General features: G+C 35.9%; 1 protein-coding gene across 6 annotated transcripts in view; it reads left to right on the top strand.

Annotated features, from left to right (window-relative positions):
- The window catches only part of ARHGEF7 (Rho guanine nucleotide exchange factor 7), a 242,324-nt gene that overhangs the window by 112,847 nt on the left and 111,648 nt on the right, over nt 1-17,829 (top strand). For all 6 annotated transcript variants that reach the window (XM_004447006.5, XM_004447005.5, XM_058276418.2 and 3 more), the window contains 2 exons: nt 2,058-2,142; nt 4,325-4,455. In XM_004447006.5, the coding sequence (XP_004447063.1) occupies nt 2,058-2,142; nt 4,325-4,455 (216 nt within the window). The remainder of the gene's footprint in view (nt 1-2,057; nt 2,143-4,324; nt 4,456-17,829) is intronic.

Genomic DNA, 17,829 nt, shown 5'->3' with positions numbered 1-17,829 from the left:
CATCAATAAGTATATGCAGAATGCTTAGATGCATTAAAATGTTTCCTTAAAATTTTTTTATTTCTATTCCCTCTTTAGAATTTTTAAAAGCAAATTCTATTTTCAACTATCCTTCTCAGTCTTCTCAGATTTTGATGGTCTTGTTTCTTGAGTAGTTTTTCAACTTCCAAATTTTATTGCTTTTGTTTGTTCTTATTTAAGTAAACAAACCTCATGTCTGTTTTTATTCATTATTTCAAAAATGTAGAAGACCCATCAACTGAAAATTATTTTATAGCAAGACTGCAATAATTATTCAATTGGGAAGCCTTTCTTAGCTTCTCTTTGTGTGAATTTCATTTACAGTAAAATTTTAGCATCCCTGGATGGATGGTTGAATGGATTGGTTCATTTATGCATTCTATACAAACATTAACTCAGATATTAAAATTAACAATGCATTACTGTGTACTGGCCATTTTGGTAGGTTTTGGGAGATGCGTGTTGTAGTAAGAATTGATCACTGCCTTCATAATGTTAATAGTCTATGGCAGAAGACATAGTTTGAGCCTAAGATTTTACTTGTTATAAATGTGCAATGGCGGCATATGTTAGGAGTAGTCTTGCAGGGGAAGCAAGGTGGAGGACTCTCAAAGAAGGGCCGTGTCAGGAAGATGAGTAAGAGTTAGCCAGGAAAGGGAGTGGGGGCAGGGGAGGCAGGAAGAGAACAGACGGAAGTTACTGGCAGGATCTGTTAAGAGGACTGCTGAATTAGAGGAACTTTAAAAAGAATATGGTAGTGCCCACAATGAGTAGGAGAGAGATAACAGGAAAACCTGGAGAAGAAATCAGGACCAGGTTATCAAAGACCTTGCGAGGTTACATTTAAGGATTTTGAACTTTTAGACTACAGGGCCATGGGAAGTCATTCCTGTTTGTCAAAAAAGGGAAGTGGAATTCGGAATGATGAAAAACAGTAAACTGTTCACAGTCAACATATTAATTACTTAATTTACCAAGTCTTTGAATGTCTACTGATAGTCATTTTAAGAATCACTGATCAAGTTTGTTTATTTTGCCTCAGTGAGAGAAACTTTGAAGTATAATCACGCAGTGTAAACTTCTGGTTTCTAAATGCTTCTGTTATCTGTACCTCTGAAAGAATTTTTCTGGCACATAGTTGTGAATGATTTTTATGCATTTGGGGGTTATTTGGTCATCAGAAGCTTTTATATAGTGTTTAGACAATATTTGGAATAAGAACTGTGTTTTAACATATAAATGTAAATATATATGCATATGTATATATACACACACTCACAAAAACAAAAGCACAATTTAGAAGATGATGTACTTTATCTCTCTCAGCTCCAGTATTGATAGTATAAAGTGACTGTCAGTATTATCTGACTAACTTCATCATGTTCCTTGATCTCTAGACACCTTAAATTGAAAAAAAAAATGCTGATTTACAATTATAATTTGGTCTCAATATTCAGTTGTAAAGGGCAAAAGTATTTTCCTTTTAACTATCCTGTTTCACTTTTTAATATTTGTTTCTCCTTGTCTTCCCCTTCTGTTACTGTCATTCACTTGTGTTTTCTAATATATGTGTTTTTCTTTTGTTGCTGTAAGCTGGGGAAGAGACTGCCATTTTATCTTCCTTTCTTGGATTAGGAAAGATATTGTATTAAATGCCCTACCAAAAAGCCAAAAGGCCTCTGCCTTAATCTAAGAGGAAAAGGATTGCAAACTTTATTGCTGAGTGTTTGAGTGCCAGCAGCAAATCATGCTCCATTCCTCAAGTTATAAAGATGAGATGGAGCAGAGATATTTAGGAAACTGATCCATGCCAAGGGATTAAGTTATGCATAAATTAAGGAATTCTGATTGAATCTCATTATCTAAGGACTGTGAAGCTGCAATCACTCACTTTCCTCTTTCAGCTGGTGCCTTCATCTTTATAATTTATAGTGAGAATGCTATACACATGGATCCTGACATTGCTGGGAGAGCTTAATTTACCTATATCCAATATAAGACACTACTAATTTTGCTTGTTCAATTTTTCCTTTCAGACGTTTGATGCAAATGATTTGTATCAGGGGCAGAATTTTAACAAGGTCCTGAGTTCCTTAGTGACTCTAAATAAAGTAACAGCAGGTAAGACTTTTTTTTTAATTGAACTTGAGGGGGAGGGGTAACAAAAAAAGAAAACCTTTAGTTTCTGTTAGCAAGACAAGACATTTTTGAATTTTGAAAAATAAGTTTCTATTGCATTACATTTTTGATTGTTACTTTTGCTGTGATTTTTCTTTATTAGCAAAATCTTTCTCTAGAGGTTCTCTGGTAGATATCAAATGTTTTGCTTTCTTAAGGCATAGAGATTTCTCACCTAAAAGTTACAGCAGAGTAGAAATGCTTGTCCACATGGGAAGAATCATGGACTATCTTGGAACTTGAGGCACTTTTCTCTGTGTGTGGGTTTTTGGTTTCTTTTTTATGTTTATGCTGATTAAGAGCTTATATCTAGTGAACAGTATGTTTTTGAGATGAGATCATAACAAAGAGAGTACCCAATGAATTGGCCCTTAAAGTAAAACATCTGCCTGAGTGCTGTTTGTTACCTAAGGTATGTGGTTTGAAATGTTCTGCAGCCCCTAGTTATTGCCTAAATGGAGAGGGGTAGAAGTTGAAGGTGGGAAGAAATACTTTTCCCCCTCTCCACAGACTCTAAGATCACAGTGAATGATGAATTTTTTCTTGTGATCAGTTATATAGTGGTTATCTGAAAGAAGTTCTTGTCCTCCTTCTATGCGGCCCTTGAAGAATTCTATCTTGGAACATTGTGTCATTTAAAAAGGAAGAGCTTTAGTGACTTTTGTTTTAAAGGTTTTTCATTTTTTTTCCCCTTTCAATTCACAGATTTAAAATTTTATATGTATGTGGGGAAGCTAGAAAATTTGAGATGTCTATTTTGAACAGATAACTCTAAGTTTATTTTGTAAGAGTCTCTTCTCAGTTTCATCTTGGCCTTTCAGCTATGAGGGTTTGTTTACTTCATTGCATATGGAGTAAGGACCAAATATATTTTGGGGCTACAATTCTTAGCTCTGGGAATTCTTCTCTTTGGAGTGGAGACTGTCCTTAGTGCCATTTTCCAGTATATATTTTGGCTTTAGATTGCTCTCTTAAGACCTGCACCATTCCTGTATATCTGGGTGAGAAATGGCCAGAGGGAAATGCATGGTGTTCTGATTGTAGAAGAGCAAGAAGTGAGGTCTTACCCAGTATAGAAAATCATTTAGAGCTACTTTCAAAATCTCAAATGTGCTATCAGAGCAGGCTACTGCTGTTCCTCACTTCCAAGCATATGTTTGGACATGGCTAAGTTTTCATTGTTTGACTTTCTAAGGTTTAAAATTGAAAATCTCTTAGGGCTATTTAGATCAAAGCATCTAGGCAATATCATTAAATTAGAAGCTATATAGTTAAGTAATAGAAAACCACAGGAAGGAAAAGAGATGGAAATGAAAAGGAGTAATTAATATTTAAAGACAAGAAATACAAAGATAGAATTAAAATCACATCATTTAGTGATGTTTTATAAACAAGCGTGTTTGTGGCATTTTATAAAGGTATTAGACCATGAGACTCTCTTGTATATTTCTACTTTGTAAAAATGATAGCTTCATTATGAGCGAACAGAGACTAGAGAAGAAAATCAATTACATGAAGATATGGATAGCATAGAAATGGAAATATTTTTAGAATTTAATAGAAGAAATATTGTGTGAGATGACGCATGGAGTGTGGTATATTTACATTTAATAACTTCACGTGTTACCTATCTTAAAGTAACTTAAAAATTTGTTTATGCCTAAAAGTTTTGAGTGATGTATCTTATAGCTTTTATATGTTTTTGTGCCAGACAGGGTATATGGTGGTGATGCGTTGGGGAATGAGTACTTTGCCAAATAATTTGAGTGGCTTATTTTTTCCAGGTGCTGTGAAAGTATTAAAAATAATTATAAAACTTTTAAGAAGTCAGTTATTTGTGGATATATTTAATGATTAAACTTTTGAAAAAATTATACTAGAAAGAACTGATAAATAGTTATCTCCAGATAATTTCTGGAAAGGTAATTGGGGAATGAATGAAAGTCATTTATACAGTAGACAAATAATTTGTTCTTTGTTTGCTGCATAAATGGCTTGCTTTGTTGAGGGCTTTTGGTGTGTCCTTCTGTGGCTATCCTATTTTTAAAGCCTAGTGCGTAGTGAGGGTGCATGGTATCAGGCATTTTCAGCTTTTTTTTCCCCCATATGTGCATGACCTTTTCAGACATTGGACTAGGAAGTGATTCCGTATGTGCTCGGCCTTCATCTCATCGAATAAAATCTTTTGATTCTCTTGGATCCCAGTCTTTACACAGTCGGACTTCAAAATTGTTCCAGGGCCAGTATCGAAGTTTGGTAAGTGTGATATATTTTGTTATTTATGCTTGGATATGATTCAGGGCTGTGAATGTGTGTATATGCAACCAGAAAGATGTATTTGCCTCTGATACCACAGTGTTAGACAGCTGGAAATAGTTTGACTTTGCTTCCATTTTCTTTAATCTAGTGTGTCATTTGCTTGTTTTCAAATTATCCATATAGTATGTTTAATGAATGCTTTTTGAGAAACTTGTTTATTTGGGGGTGGTTATTTCTTAAGATTCATAATTTAAGATTCATTAATTCATAAATTCATTATCTGGTAATATGTATGCTTCAAAATACTTCTGGTTACTTGAATAGAATTTTCTTTTTCCTATACACAAATATATATAAATAAGAAAATAAGAAATATATATGTAAAAGTGCCTTGAGGTATAAAGCTTAAAAATCTATTGGTTGGTTTTTCACTTCATAAAAGCATGACCTGGTATGCTTTGAGTAAGGATATAGTTTATAAAAGAAGGAATCATTTATAATGGCTGATAATGAGGTAGGGAAAGAAATTAACAGTTATCCTGGTGAAGAAAAATCCATTTGTAAATCCTCAGAGAGGATACATGCTATGAGTAAAGACATTGGATTTAATACTGAATTGAGAAAGTATGGAAAAAAGCCATCACAGTAGTTAACAAGGACTGAGACAGGTCCTATTTGTCATTATGAAAACATGCCCTCTTTTGAGTTAATGATTAGTACTTTGTTAACTGCTAGTGACTGATTTCTCTTTCAAGTACCATTTTAATAAACTATTTTATGTCAAAACATAAAATGATCTTTGAAGTGGAACTTTCATAAAAGATGACTCTAAAGAGAACCTGATTCTTCTAGAGTTTTTAAGGATCATGGATTTCTATCTGCTTTAATACTGAAAGGAATATTGCTAAGTAAGCTAATGGTGATTCTCAGGAAATTAAAAGTTAAGTTGGCTAAAGTTATATTTTGTAGAGTGAAATAAATTTAAGTTTAGTTCATGAAGCCGTGATAAAAACTGAAAGGTGTAGAAGGAATGTAAATTTAACATATTCCTGAACTTCTTTAACTTATGTCACTTGTCATTACTATTTATGTTTTTCCTCTTTGAGAAGTTCTGTTACCTAGTTTCTGATTTTGTGTACAGTATAACGTGTATTGAGTAGCTCCTCAAAACAGTCCTATGAGGTGTAAGTACTACTGTTTGCCCCACTGGAGCATATAACTGTTTGACAGATATAGAATAATATGATGGGGACAACTAGTAACTGAGGTGGTAATTAGGTGAGACATGCCTAAACTGAAAAAGATATAAGCAGTGGATAAAGTTTGAGAGCAGAGATTTAAAACAGCATCCTTAAAATAGTGATCCTTATTTTGGGGATAGTAATATATTACACTTTCAAAACTAAGCTTTATTTTAATGGAATCATAAAATTGACATTCAAGAAACAAGTTGCTTTTTTTTATTAGAGAAGTTATAGGCTTACAGAAAAATCATGCAAAAATACTGGATTCCCATATACCACCCCACCAGTCACACCTTGGATTTTTTGTGGTGGTTGAACGCATAGCATTGTGATTATTGTAAAAGCCATTGATTATATACTTTGGATAGATCATATGGTATGTGAATATATCTCAAAAAAACTGCTTAATAAATAAATGAATAACTGTGCAAGAATAGCCAGAAATAACAGCTATAGCAGAAATAACGGGAAGCACAGAGAAATTGAGTGGTGAAGAACTCTGTTTTTGTTTATTTGTCTGTGTTTTTGGTTATTATTGAAGTGATGAAGATACTATAATAATGATTGAAGTGATGAATGCATAACTATGTGTTTATACTACCATTGATTGAACACTTTGGATGAATTGTATGCTTATTAATATTTATCAGTAAAATCGATTTGTAAAAAAACAGTGTATCCCATAGAAAGAAAAAAATCCATATATTTGTGAATTGTCCTTTTTTCTGCCTGTTATTCATTTCCAATTTTTTATTCCATTATGAGCAGAGAAAGTGTTTTGTATAATTTCAGTGTTTTTACCTTTACTGACATCTGACTTATATTCCAGCATATGGTCTGCCCTGTAGAAAGATCTATGAGCACTTGAGAAGAATGTATATCCTTCTGTTTGGGGGTGTAATGCTCCATATATGTTTTTAGTCTAGTTCATTTATCATGTTGTTCAAGCTCTCGGTTTCCTCATTTACCCTCTGTTCAGAAGTTCTATCTATGCAGAAAGTAGCGTGTTGAAGTCTGCAACTATTATTGTAGAGAAGTATGTTTCTCCCTTCAGTTTGGCCAGTGTGTGTCTCATGTGTTTTGGGGCTCCTATGTTTGGTGCATAAATAGTTATTATTGTTATTTCTTCTGGGTGAATTGTCCCTTTTATTAACATATACTAACCCTTTTCATCTCTTATAACAGTGTTGCACTTAAAATCTGTTTTATCCACTATTAATATTGCAGTACCCACTCTTCTTTGATTGCTATTAGTATAGAATATTTTTTTGCAGTCTTTCACTTTCAGCCTGATTGTGTCTAAGATGAATCTCTCGTAGACAACAAATAGATGGCTTACATTTTTTTTTTTAAGGTTTATTTATTTATTTAATCCCCCCCTCCCCCGGTTGTCTGTTCTCTGTGTCTATTTGCTGCGTCTTGTTTCTTTGTCTGCTTCTGTTGTCGTCAGCGGCACGGGAAGTGTGGGCGGCGCCATTCCTGGGCAGGCTGCACTTTTCTTTTGCACTGGGCGGCTCTCCTTACGGGTGCACTCCTTGCGTGTGGGGCCCCCTTGCAGGGGGACACCCCTGCGTGGGGCGGCACTCCTTGCACGCATCAGCACTGCGCATGGGCCAGCTCCACATGGGTCAAGGAGGCCCGGGGTTTGAACTGCGGACCTCCCATGTGGTAGATGGACGCCCTAACCATTGGGCCAAGGCCGTTTCCCGGCTTACATTTTTTAATCCACTCTATCAGTCTATATTTCTTTTAAATGGGGGGGTTCAATCCATTTACATTTAGTGTGACTACTTTAAATGTGTTAAGTACTTCATCCAATTTATCCCTTGGCTTTCTTTGTCATATCTTGCTGTTGTCTGTCTTGTAACCCTTTCAGTTTCTCATACTTATATTCTTCATTTCTGCACTTTTCTCCAGAGCTTTCTACCTTGTCTTTTTCTTTCAGGCTGTAACTCCTCCTTTAATATCCCTTGTAGATTTGATTTCTTGGTAACATACTCTCTATTTTTGTTTGTCTGTAAAGACTTTAAACTTTCCTTCATTTTTGAAGAATAGTTTTGCTGGATAAAGCCTTCTTGGCTGGCAGAGTTCTTTTTCTTTCAATACCTTAAATATATCATACCACTGCTTTCTTGCCTCCATGGTTTCTGCTAAGAGTTCAGCCCTTAGCCTTCTTGAGGCTCCCTTGTAAGAAATAAATTGCTTTTCTCTTTCTACTCTCAAAATCTTCTTTATATTTGGTCTTTGACATTCTGAATAGTAGATGTCTTGGAGTAGGTCTGTTTGGATTTATTCTGTTTGGGGGTTCACTTTCCTTCTTGAATATTGACATTCATGTCTCTTATAAGCATTGGAAAAATTGCAGTCAGTAATTCCTCAAATACACTTTCTACCCCTTTCTCTTCTCCTCTCCTTCTGGGATACCTATATGGCATATGTTTGTTTATTTTGCATGGTTATTCAATTCCGTGAGACCCTGTTCAAATTTTTGCTTTCTTTTCTCTATCCTCCTGTCTTTTCAAGTTCAAATGTTTTACCTCCGAATTCATTTATTTATTCGTCTAACATCTCAAGTCTACTGTTAAATGTCTCTAATGTATTTTTAAAAAATATTTATTTATTTCTCCCCAGACCCTTATCATTTGTACTTGCTGTGTGCTTTGTCTTTAGGAGATACCAGGAACTGAGCCTGGAACCTTTTGATATGGGAGGGAGGCACCTAATCGCTTGAGCCACTGCTCTTCCCTACTTTGTTGTGTCTCTCTTTTTTTTCCTTGTATCTCTTGTTGAGTCATCTTGGTGTGTCCACTTTCCCTGCCTGCCTATCACGTTAGTGTGCTATCTTGCTTGTTTTCTTTAGGAGGCACCAGGAACCTCTGCTCCCTGCTTTGTTGTGTCTCTCATTATGTTTTTTCTTTTTGTGTCTCTTGTTGCACCATATCGTTGTGTCAGCTTGCTGCACTTGCCCATCAGGCCAGCTTGCTGTCTTTTTTAGGAGGCACTAGGAACTGAACCATGGATGTCCCATGTGGTAGGTGGGAGCTTAATTGCCTGAGCCACATCTGTTTCCCTCTCTAATGTATTTTTAATCTCATTCAGTTGTGTCTTTTATTCCTATAAGCTCTGCTACTTTTTTGTGTGTGCAGACTTTCCAATTCTTTAGGCTTCCAGTGTCATCTTAATATCTTTCATCTCTTTAGTCATATTTTCCTTCATCTCCTTAAAGTGATTAAAGAGGTTTGTGTGAACATCATTTATTAGTTATCTTAAATCCTGTGTCTCATCTGGATTCTTGGTTTGTTCCTTTGACTGAGCCATATCTTTCTGTTTCTTAGTATCTTAGTCAGCTAAAGGGGTACTGATGTAAAGTACTAGAAATCTCTTGGTCTTTATAAAGGGTATTTTTTTGGAGTAAAAGCTTACAGTTACAATACCAAAGAGTCCAACTCAAGGTTCCTTCTTCTCTTAAGGTTCCTTGGGCCCACCTTCTGATGTCAGCTGTAGGCTGACAGAGGTTTGTCTCTCAGTCTGGCACAGGGCTTGTTTCTTTCCAGGCTTGCTCAGCTGTCAGCTGGTCAGCTATAGACTATCAGGGAATGGCTCATCTCTCCCTGGGGCTCCAGGATTAAAACTGACAAAAGTTCTCTCTCTTCTTGTGTCTTCTTGAGTGAGTCCTCATTTATATCCACCTACAAGGGGTCAGGGACTTAACTTGAGTCATATCTTACTGAAGTGCCCAAATCAAAGGCTCTAAATGGATTTAATCAAGTAAACCTAAAACCTTTGAATTTAATACAATCAAAGGATATCATACCCAGCGGAACAGACCAATTTACAGACCCAGTCCTTTTCTTTTTGGGATTCATAAATAATCTCGAACTGCCCTGCTTAATATGGGTTGATATCTCCTGTTGATACAGGCATCTGATTATGTTGGTGATTTTGCTCTGGTTAATTTCTGTCTTTTCATAGTGCTTTTATTTCACAGTTCTTCTTTGATTAATTTTTTCTAAGTCTTTAATATTGCCCTGCTTAAGTAGTCAGAACTGAGATAGGGAACTGCTAATAGGGTCCAACCGGATCTACCATGCCTGAGAAAAAAATAGGGAGAGACAATCTTGTCTTCCTTCACTTCCTAGTTGACCAGCAAATAGTGCTCCTTGGCAGACCTTTCCACAGAGATGAGTCCTTCAATTTTCACTAGCTCTTCTGAACCAGCAAGTTATGGTAATTAAATTCACTAATGAGAAACCATACTGTGCCCTCTGCCGCACATTCCCTCTTCCTAGGGAGGAATCTGACCTTTCCCCTCTCTGTTGTCCCATCAGCTCCAGATTTTACCAAGACTGTTTGTCTCAGGGGCGGGAGTTGGGCATTGTTCCCAGTCCCAGGGGTATAAACTAATGGTTTTCCCTTTGGCCTCTCCATCTCCTGTTCCAAGTCCCTTGGGGATAATGCCTGTGGCACATTCATGGTCTGCAGGTCCCCAAAGTAACTCCCTAGGAGAACTTGTACAACTTCTCCGCTGTTTTCCCGAGGGCTGTGCTCTGCCTGTGCTTTTCCGATGCCATCTTGGATCATCTCCCCTCAAAACGTAGTTCTAAGTCATGCAAGAAATTATATTCAATTCCCCTGAACAATAAATATAGGAAATATTGTACTTCTTTAGCATGCCATATGTCGTCAGTTTTAGGTCATTTTTCTTTTTAAATATTTTAACACATCTGAAAGTAGCATATGTCTTACACTTGATGTTATATCATAATTTCATTGACATTATCTGGTGGTGTATAAAATAATCTGGTATCCTATATTGCAATACACTATGAGGAAACTGAAGCTCAGAGATGTGAAGTTATTTACACAAGATCACAGGACTGGGAAATAGTAACCTTTGGTGTAGAAATTTGAGTCTTTCCCCCCTTTTCAACCTTTTATTTCTCTATAAATGAAATTATAGGTGCTTTCAGGAAATGGATGAGAGAATGAAAGTTTGTGAAGGCAGAAATTTAAAAATTATTAAGATAATTTTCAGAACATTGGACAAAATAAAGTACTTGATTAAGTTATATGTGTGAGATGTTGGTATTTTGTGCTTTGATTATAATTATTGGAAAGATGCAGCAAAGAATAAATGTGGGCAGCGGACTTGGCCCAGTGGTTAGGGCATCCGTCTACCACATGGGAGGTCCACAGTTCAAACCCCAGGCATCCTTGACCCGTGTGGAGCTGGCTCATGCGCAGTGCTGATGCATGCAAGGAGTGCTGTGCCATGCAGGGGTGTCCCCCGCGTAGGGGAGCCCCATGCGCAAGGAATGCACTCCGGAGAGCCACCCAGCGCAAAAGAAAGTTCAGCCTGCCCACAAATGGCGCTGCACACACGGAGAGCTGACACAACAAGATGACACAACAAAAAGAAACACAGATTTCCATGCCGCTGACAACAACAGAAGCGGACAAAGAAGAACATGCAGCAAATAGACACAGAGAACAGACAACCAGGGTGGGGGGAGTGGAGAGAAATAAATAATCTTTAAAAAAAAAAAAAAGAATAAATGTGGTCATTTGAGAAGGTTCTCAAAAGAGGTACCTAGACTGGGTTCCTTATTCCCTTTGGGTTATGACAGGGAGAAGAATGTCTTCAGTCCCCTGCTATTATGAGTTTTTATTGAAGTGTAATATACATATAGAAAAATTCACATATCATAAGTATATAGATTAATGCATGTTTTTACACTTGAACATTCCTGGGTAAGCAGCACCAAGATCAAGAAACAAAACATGCCTGGAACCATGGAAGGATTTGACTTCTAATAGGAAGTATTAGTTTTACCTGATTTTGTATTTTATAAATGGGATTATACAGTATATGTTCTTTTTATGACTGGCTTCTTTTGCTCAACCCACTATGTTTTAGACTGTCTTGGAGTCTCATGTTCATTTTAGATGTGACAAGCTACAGTTTCAAGAGAGCTTTTTAAAATAGGAAGGGGGGGAAACCCATAATGCTCAAATAGTAATTTAACAGATATTTTCCAGCTTCCAGTGACACTAATAATGTGAAATGGAAACTTCCTTACTCAACCACTGTGATTTTAGACTGAAGTTGGTGTATTTTAGAATGTGTGATTGAAATATAGTCTTTTCTCAAGTATCCTCCTTTGGACTGTCTTTTTTACCTTGCCTTCTGATCGAGTACCCTTGGTGGTTGTTCCCTAAAGAGTCCATCTTTAGAGCAATACCGTAAAAGGATATATATATCCTTTTGTATGAAATCTATATTTCCTTCAGTATAATAAGTGCTGAACAAATGAAAATTTGTTGAATTGGAAAATTTAAAATTAATCTAAAATGATGACCTATCCCTTCTAGACTTGGCTTCTCACCTCCCTTTTCAAACATTTACCTATTATTTCTTTCTGGGGTATTTAATTTATGAAGATAGAATTTATTAGTGGTATTTTCCCTACCTTGTGCCTTGAGTTCAGAGAGCCTCCTGTATTTTTCACATTTATAACTGTAAGGTAAAATGTAATTCATAATTTCCTAACAAGATAACATTACTATCTCTTTACTATCCCTTGTTAAATTCAGGTCAGTATTGTATATATGGTGTATTAGTCAGCTAAAGGGGTGCTGATGCAAAATACCAGAAATCTGTTGGCTTTTATAAAGGGTATTTATTTGGGATAGAAGCTTACAGTTAACAGGCTATAAAGTGTAAGTTACTTTTCTCACCAGAGTCTGTTGCCACATGTTAGAGCAAGATGGCTGCCAATGTCTGCCAGGGTTCACACTTTCTCTTCCTCCTAAGGCTCTGTAGTTCCAACTTCTTCCAGTATTAGTCTCATCTCTCTGCCTGGGATGGTTTCCCTCTGGGCTCAACTGCTCTGCTTTCTCCACAAGGCCAGCTGTAACTGTCAGGCTAACAGCTCATCTCTTTTCCTGTGTCTAATGGAGCCTTCTCTCCTTTCTCCTGTATCTGCTTCTCTGTGTCTTTACTTCCTGGGGCTCCACCATCAAAACTCTAACTCCCTTGTCTGCCCTGTAGTTTTCCCTGTCCTACTGGCCTGGCCCAATCAAAGCCCCAGTCATAATTTAATCAAGTAAAAGTGAAACTTCTGAAGTTAATATGATCTAATAATACACCCAGAGGAACAGACCAGTTTATAAACATAATCCAATACCTATTCTTAGACCTCATGAATACCAAACTGCTAAATATCTTTTTAGGGGCCTGCTACATTTTTATTCAGTTATTGAAGTTTATCACAAGGATGTGCATGGCCCAGTTTACTTTGGAAAAGTTACAGAAAGGAGAATGTAATGAAGATCATAGTAGACAGCATGAATGATGATAATAGTTTACAAAAAGAGAAAATTTGATATAGCATAGTAAATGGGAATAATGTTTCACCTAACAAGTATAAGGAAAATATGACATTTTTCTGGGTGATGACTTCACTTGTTGTTAAGGTGAACTTTATCCTAATCCTTGTCATTCAAAAAGACATCAGTGTGTTTGAGGTGCTGTTAGCTGAAGCTCTCATTTCCAAAAATTGGGCTGTTTTTTTATTCTGTGCTTTAAATATATAAAATAGATCTAGTTTAACTTATTAAATATTTACTGAATTTATTAATTTTAATATGTATAATTTATTGTTAATAGTTAATTTATAAACATATATAAACAGATATTTTCATTTTTGTCACCAACTTAATACTATCTTAACTTTACATCAATATCTTCATTGTTTAAAGAGAAAAACAACTGAACTAACTCCTGTATTTCTTCTAGATCAAATTTTAAACATTTTCAGCCTACGGGAACAAGAACAAGCAAACTGTATAACTGTAGAAGATCGTATTTTTTGTTCTTTCATAGAAAGTGAATTTTATTCTATACAGTATATAAAAGAATAAAATTTTTTTGTTTAGAAAAAATTTTTGATCCTCTTCTTTTTTCCCCTTTAATTTCTTTTCAGATTATGCATTTTAAAGTGTTTATTTTCTAGTTTTAATTTTAGTGATTTATATATGTACCTCATTTAAAGAGTCATAAGACCTACTATTCGGGGAGAGAAAAAAAAAGAGCCTTTGCTGCATCTCTAACAAGCTCCATTCCCAATCTTGAGGGACAAGCACTTTCAGTTCTCTCAGTTGATTCTTTAGGTATTCGCCTGCATGTTTCTAAATAAAAATGTCTATATTAAACTTATTGACTTTAAAAAAAAATTTTTGATACTATTAATATGGACTTCCAGTGTTGGAAGAGGAGGAGTAGCACTTTTTCACTATCCACCCCTCTTTTACTTGCATGCATGTCCCATCTTTCTTGTAACAGAGTCACATCATGAATTTGGTTAGATCAGTATTAAATGTACTATTATTATGCCAATGTAAATAATATTCACTGCTTAGACATTGTACACCATGGTTATTTTTCCTTTCCTAACAGTATCTTATTTTGTCAAATTAACACTTTCTCTTTATTTAGTTTCCTCTGTACTTTTTATAGATTGCTGTCCAGTCTTGCCTTTTTCTATGAATATCTTACACATTCAAACATGTTAGATATTTTTCCACCTTCATATTCCTTAAGAGGTCTTTTGAAGCCTTCTGACCTACCTTGATCTCTGTTGATTGTTATCCAGGCTTGTTGCACAACTGTTATCTCTGCGATTACTTCATTATTATCATCCTAGATTCCCTTTGACTTGTGTAGATCTCCCCAACATCTTTCTTTGTCTTTTTTTTTTTTTTTTTTTTTTTTTAACAGAAAACACCTGTTTTGGAGGAGCACATCTTTCATTAACTTCCTGAGAAAGGACTCATGGGAGGTCAATTTTTTTTTGATATCTTGCATGTCTGCATATGTCTTTTTTTTTAATTTTTTATCCTAATGTAGTTTTTTTTCTTTGTCTTTAGTTTTCAGAAGTTTGATTATGATGTGTCTGAATCTGGGTTTCTTTTAGGTTATCCTATTTGAGGTTCACTTAGTGTCTTGAATCTTTATATTTATGTCATTTACTAAATTAGGGACGTTTTCAGCTGTATTTCTTCTGGTACATTTTTTTCTAGTACTTTTTTTGACCTCATACCCTTTCTCCTATCCTTCTGAGACTTTGATGATATGAAATGTTAGCTCTTTCATTATTTCTTACCCATCCCTCCCTGAGACTAGGTTCTTTTTTTTCCCCCCAGTGTGTTTTCTTTCTATTCAGATAGAGTAAATTTTGTAAATTCTATTTCTTTTCCTTAATTCATAATTTTTTTCATTTGAGAGAATTTATAATTCATTGTTGAAGCCTTTTTATGATGGCTGTTTTAAAAATCCTTGTCAGACGATTCCAACATCGATTTCATTTTGGTATTGGCATCAGTCAATTGTCTTTTCTTATTCAGGTTATGATTTTCTTAGTTCTTGGAAAGATGAGTGATTTTCTGATTATTCTAGATGTTTCGGAGATATGTTAGAAGTCACTGGCTCCTATTTAAATATTCCATTTCAGCTGACACTGGCCTTGATTAGGTTTAGCATAGATCCTGGCCTTCAGTTTTCCTCCTTTTGGTGTTATTCTGGTTTGCTTCATTGCCATGGCATTGCTGGGGCTCCTGTTCTATCCCTTATGATGCTGACAATGGGGAGGGAATTGTCTACCTGGGCTGCCTTTTGCTGGCCCATTGTTGGAGGTGGTGAGGGTATGGGGGTCAAGAAATGCTGGGCCTGGATTGCCATCTGCCATTTGGAGGGTTGAGAATATAACCATGTGGACAGAGAGGGTACCCCTACAGCCACCTGGTGGTGAGTGGCAGTGGGACTTTTCCACTCATCCTCATCACTATGGTACAGGTGGCACAGGCTCCTCTGCTGTCACTTGTTGGAAGGCTAGGGATGAGACTCTGCCTGGTCTTTACTGGATCCACTGATGGGGGTATTAGGGCTGCTTGCTCCTGGGGCTCACTGCTAGGTCTGTGCTGGATTGCTCCTTTCCTTTCTTTGCAATTTTTTTTTTTTTTTTTGTCATCATTTGTTGGCAGTTCTAGGTTGCAAGCCTCTCCATATATTCCAGTCTGAGACATATGGAGATAAAAAGAAAACCCTAGCCAGTTTGCGCTCCTATTTCTACATTTCATAGTTCTTCACAGTTGTCCGTTGAATCATTTTTAGGAATTTTAGTTGTATGTAGAAGGAGCTACAGGAAAAAGTGAGTCTGTGCCATCTTGTCTGGGACTGGAAGTCTAATTCATTTATTGTGAAACTCTGTTATATCTTCCTGATGAATTGACCCTTTAGTCATTATTAAATGTTCTTCTTTATCTCTGAGAATACTCCTTTTCTTGAAGTGTACTTTATCCAATAATATTATAGCCAAGCTTCCATGTACTTATACTTTACATAATATATCTTTCTCTATCCTTTTTCTTTCAACCTATCTGCGTCTGTAAAATAAGTCTATTGTAGATAGCATATAATTGGTGCTTGTTTTTTTACTCAGTTGACAAGTTTTCAGTTATCTGGTTGTGATGTGCCTATAGTTTTTGTTTCTTTTCTGCATGGGGTTTGATGAGATTCTTAGATTTATAGACAGTGTTTTTCTCCAAAATTGGCAACATTTCAGCCAGTTAATTTTTTCTCCCTACTATCCTTTCTTTCTGAAGCTTAGTTGCATGTGTATTAGACTGCTTGACATGCCCCACAGGTCACTAGGTCCTCTTCATTTTCTTTCAAATTTTTTCCCTGTGTTCTTCAAATTGGATAATATCTATTTATCTCCTTTAAATCAATTACTATTTCTTCTCTTATACCCAAGTTGTTATTAAGTCCATCTAGTGAATTTTTTTTCCTTTCAGATATTGGGTATTTAATTTCTAGAATTTCCATTTCATTTTTTTATGGTTTTCATTTTTATATTCAAATATTCCCTTTTCACTCATTATGTCCATTTTTTCTAAGTCTTGCAACATATTTATAACAGCTGTTTTAAAGTCTTTGGTTTACTAATTCCAACATCTGACAATTCCCCTCCCCCCCCCCCCCAAATGAAGGTAATCTTTTCATACTTACCATGTTTAGTAGTAATTTTTTATTGTATTCTGGATAGTTTGGATAATACACTGTATGGAATGTAGACTCTCTTTCATTCAAGGATGTTGAATTTTATTGTCAGTTAGTTAAATTACAGGCAGATCTTCTGGATCCTGTCAGGGTAGGTTTTATTCTTTGTTAAGATGTGCTTTTTAATCCTAGAATGCCCTTACAGGGCATATAGCCTTTACCTCTAAAGTCTGAGGGCTCAAAGAAATGTCTGTAGAACTCAGTGAGAACCCTCCATCTTGGCTTGGCAAGGATTTCATTGACCCTCAGCATTCTGCCACCTCTGATACCTGCATTTAGCTTTTAGCTTCATGGTAGCTGCTTGCTGGAAGGCCTCACAGTGTCTAGCTTATGTGGTTTCCCTAGGTCATGGCTAAGTATCTGTGGGGAGCCCACTCAGACTTTTACTCTACCTCTCCAGACATTTCCTCCTCTCTACTACCCTGACCTGCAGATCTACCAGCTTCTGTTGTCCAGTGCCTGGAAATAATTGCCTGAAGTATTTTCTCTGGTTTTCATTGCTGTTTATAATGGGCAGTTAAGTCTAATATTAGTTATCCCATCATTGGTAGGGATGAAAATTTCTCTTTTAATCTAAAGCTTCCAGCATTGCTCTTGAGATGTCAAATATGTTTCTGATTCATGATTACTTGTTATGTAACCTGTTTTTATCTTTCTTGAAAACTTGTGGAATTTTTTTAATCTCTAGAGTTCTGAAATTTTGTGATGTTATGTTTTGTTGTGGTTCTGTTATTATCTACTCTGGTCCCTTTCAATTTGCAGGCTTATTTCCCTCATTTGTGGGGAAAATAAATCATTTCTTGATTTCTTCCTCTATTGCCTATCTAATTTTTTTTATTTACTGGGAGATTATCTCTATTTTTGTCTTCAAATTCTTCTTTTGAATTTTGCCATAATGTTTTTATTTTGTTAGAACTTTCCTCCCTAGCTTTCATTGTAAGGATGTGCTTTAATAATGTAGTTTTATTTGTTTCATAAATATCCAGGTGTTTTTTTTTTTTTCCAGAA

Source organism: Dasypus novemcinctus, chromosome 15, assembly GCF_030445035.2.
Source record: "Dasypus novemcinctus isolate mDasNov1 chromosome 15, mDasNov1.1.hap2, whole genome shotgun sequence".
Classification (NCBI taxonomy): domain Eukaryota; kingdom Metazoa; phylum Chordata; class Mammalia; order Cingulata; family Dasypodidae; genus Dasypus; species Dasypus novemcinctus.
Note: the sequence above shows the minus strand (reverse complement) of the source record. Positions and strands in the feature narration are given on the sequence as shown.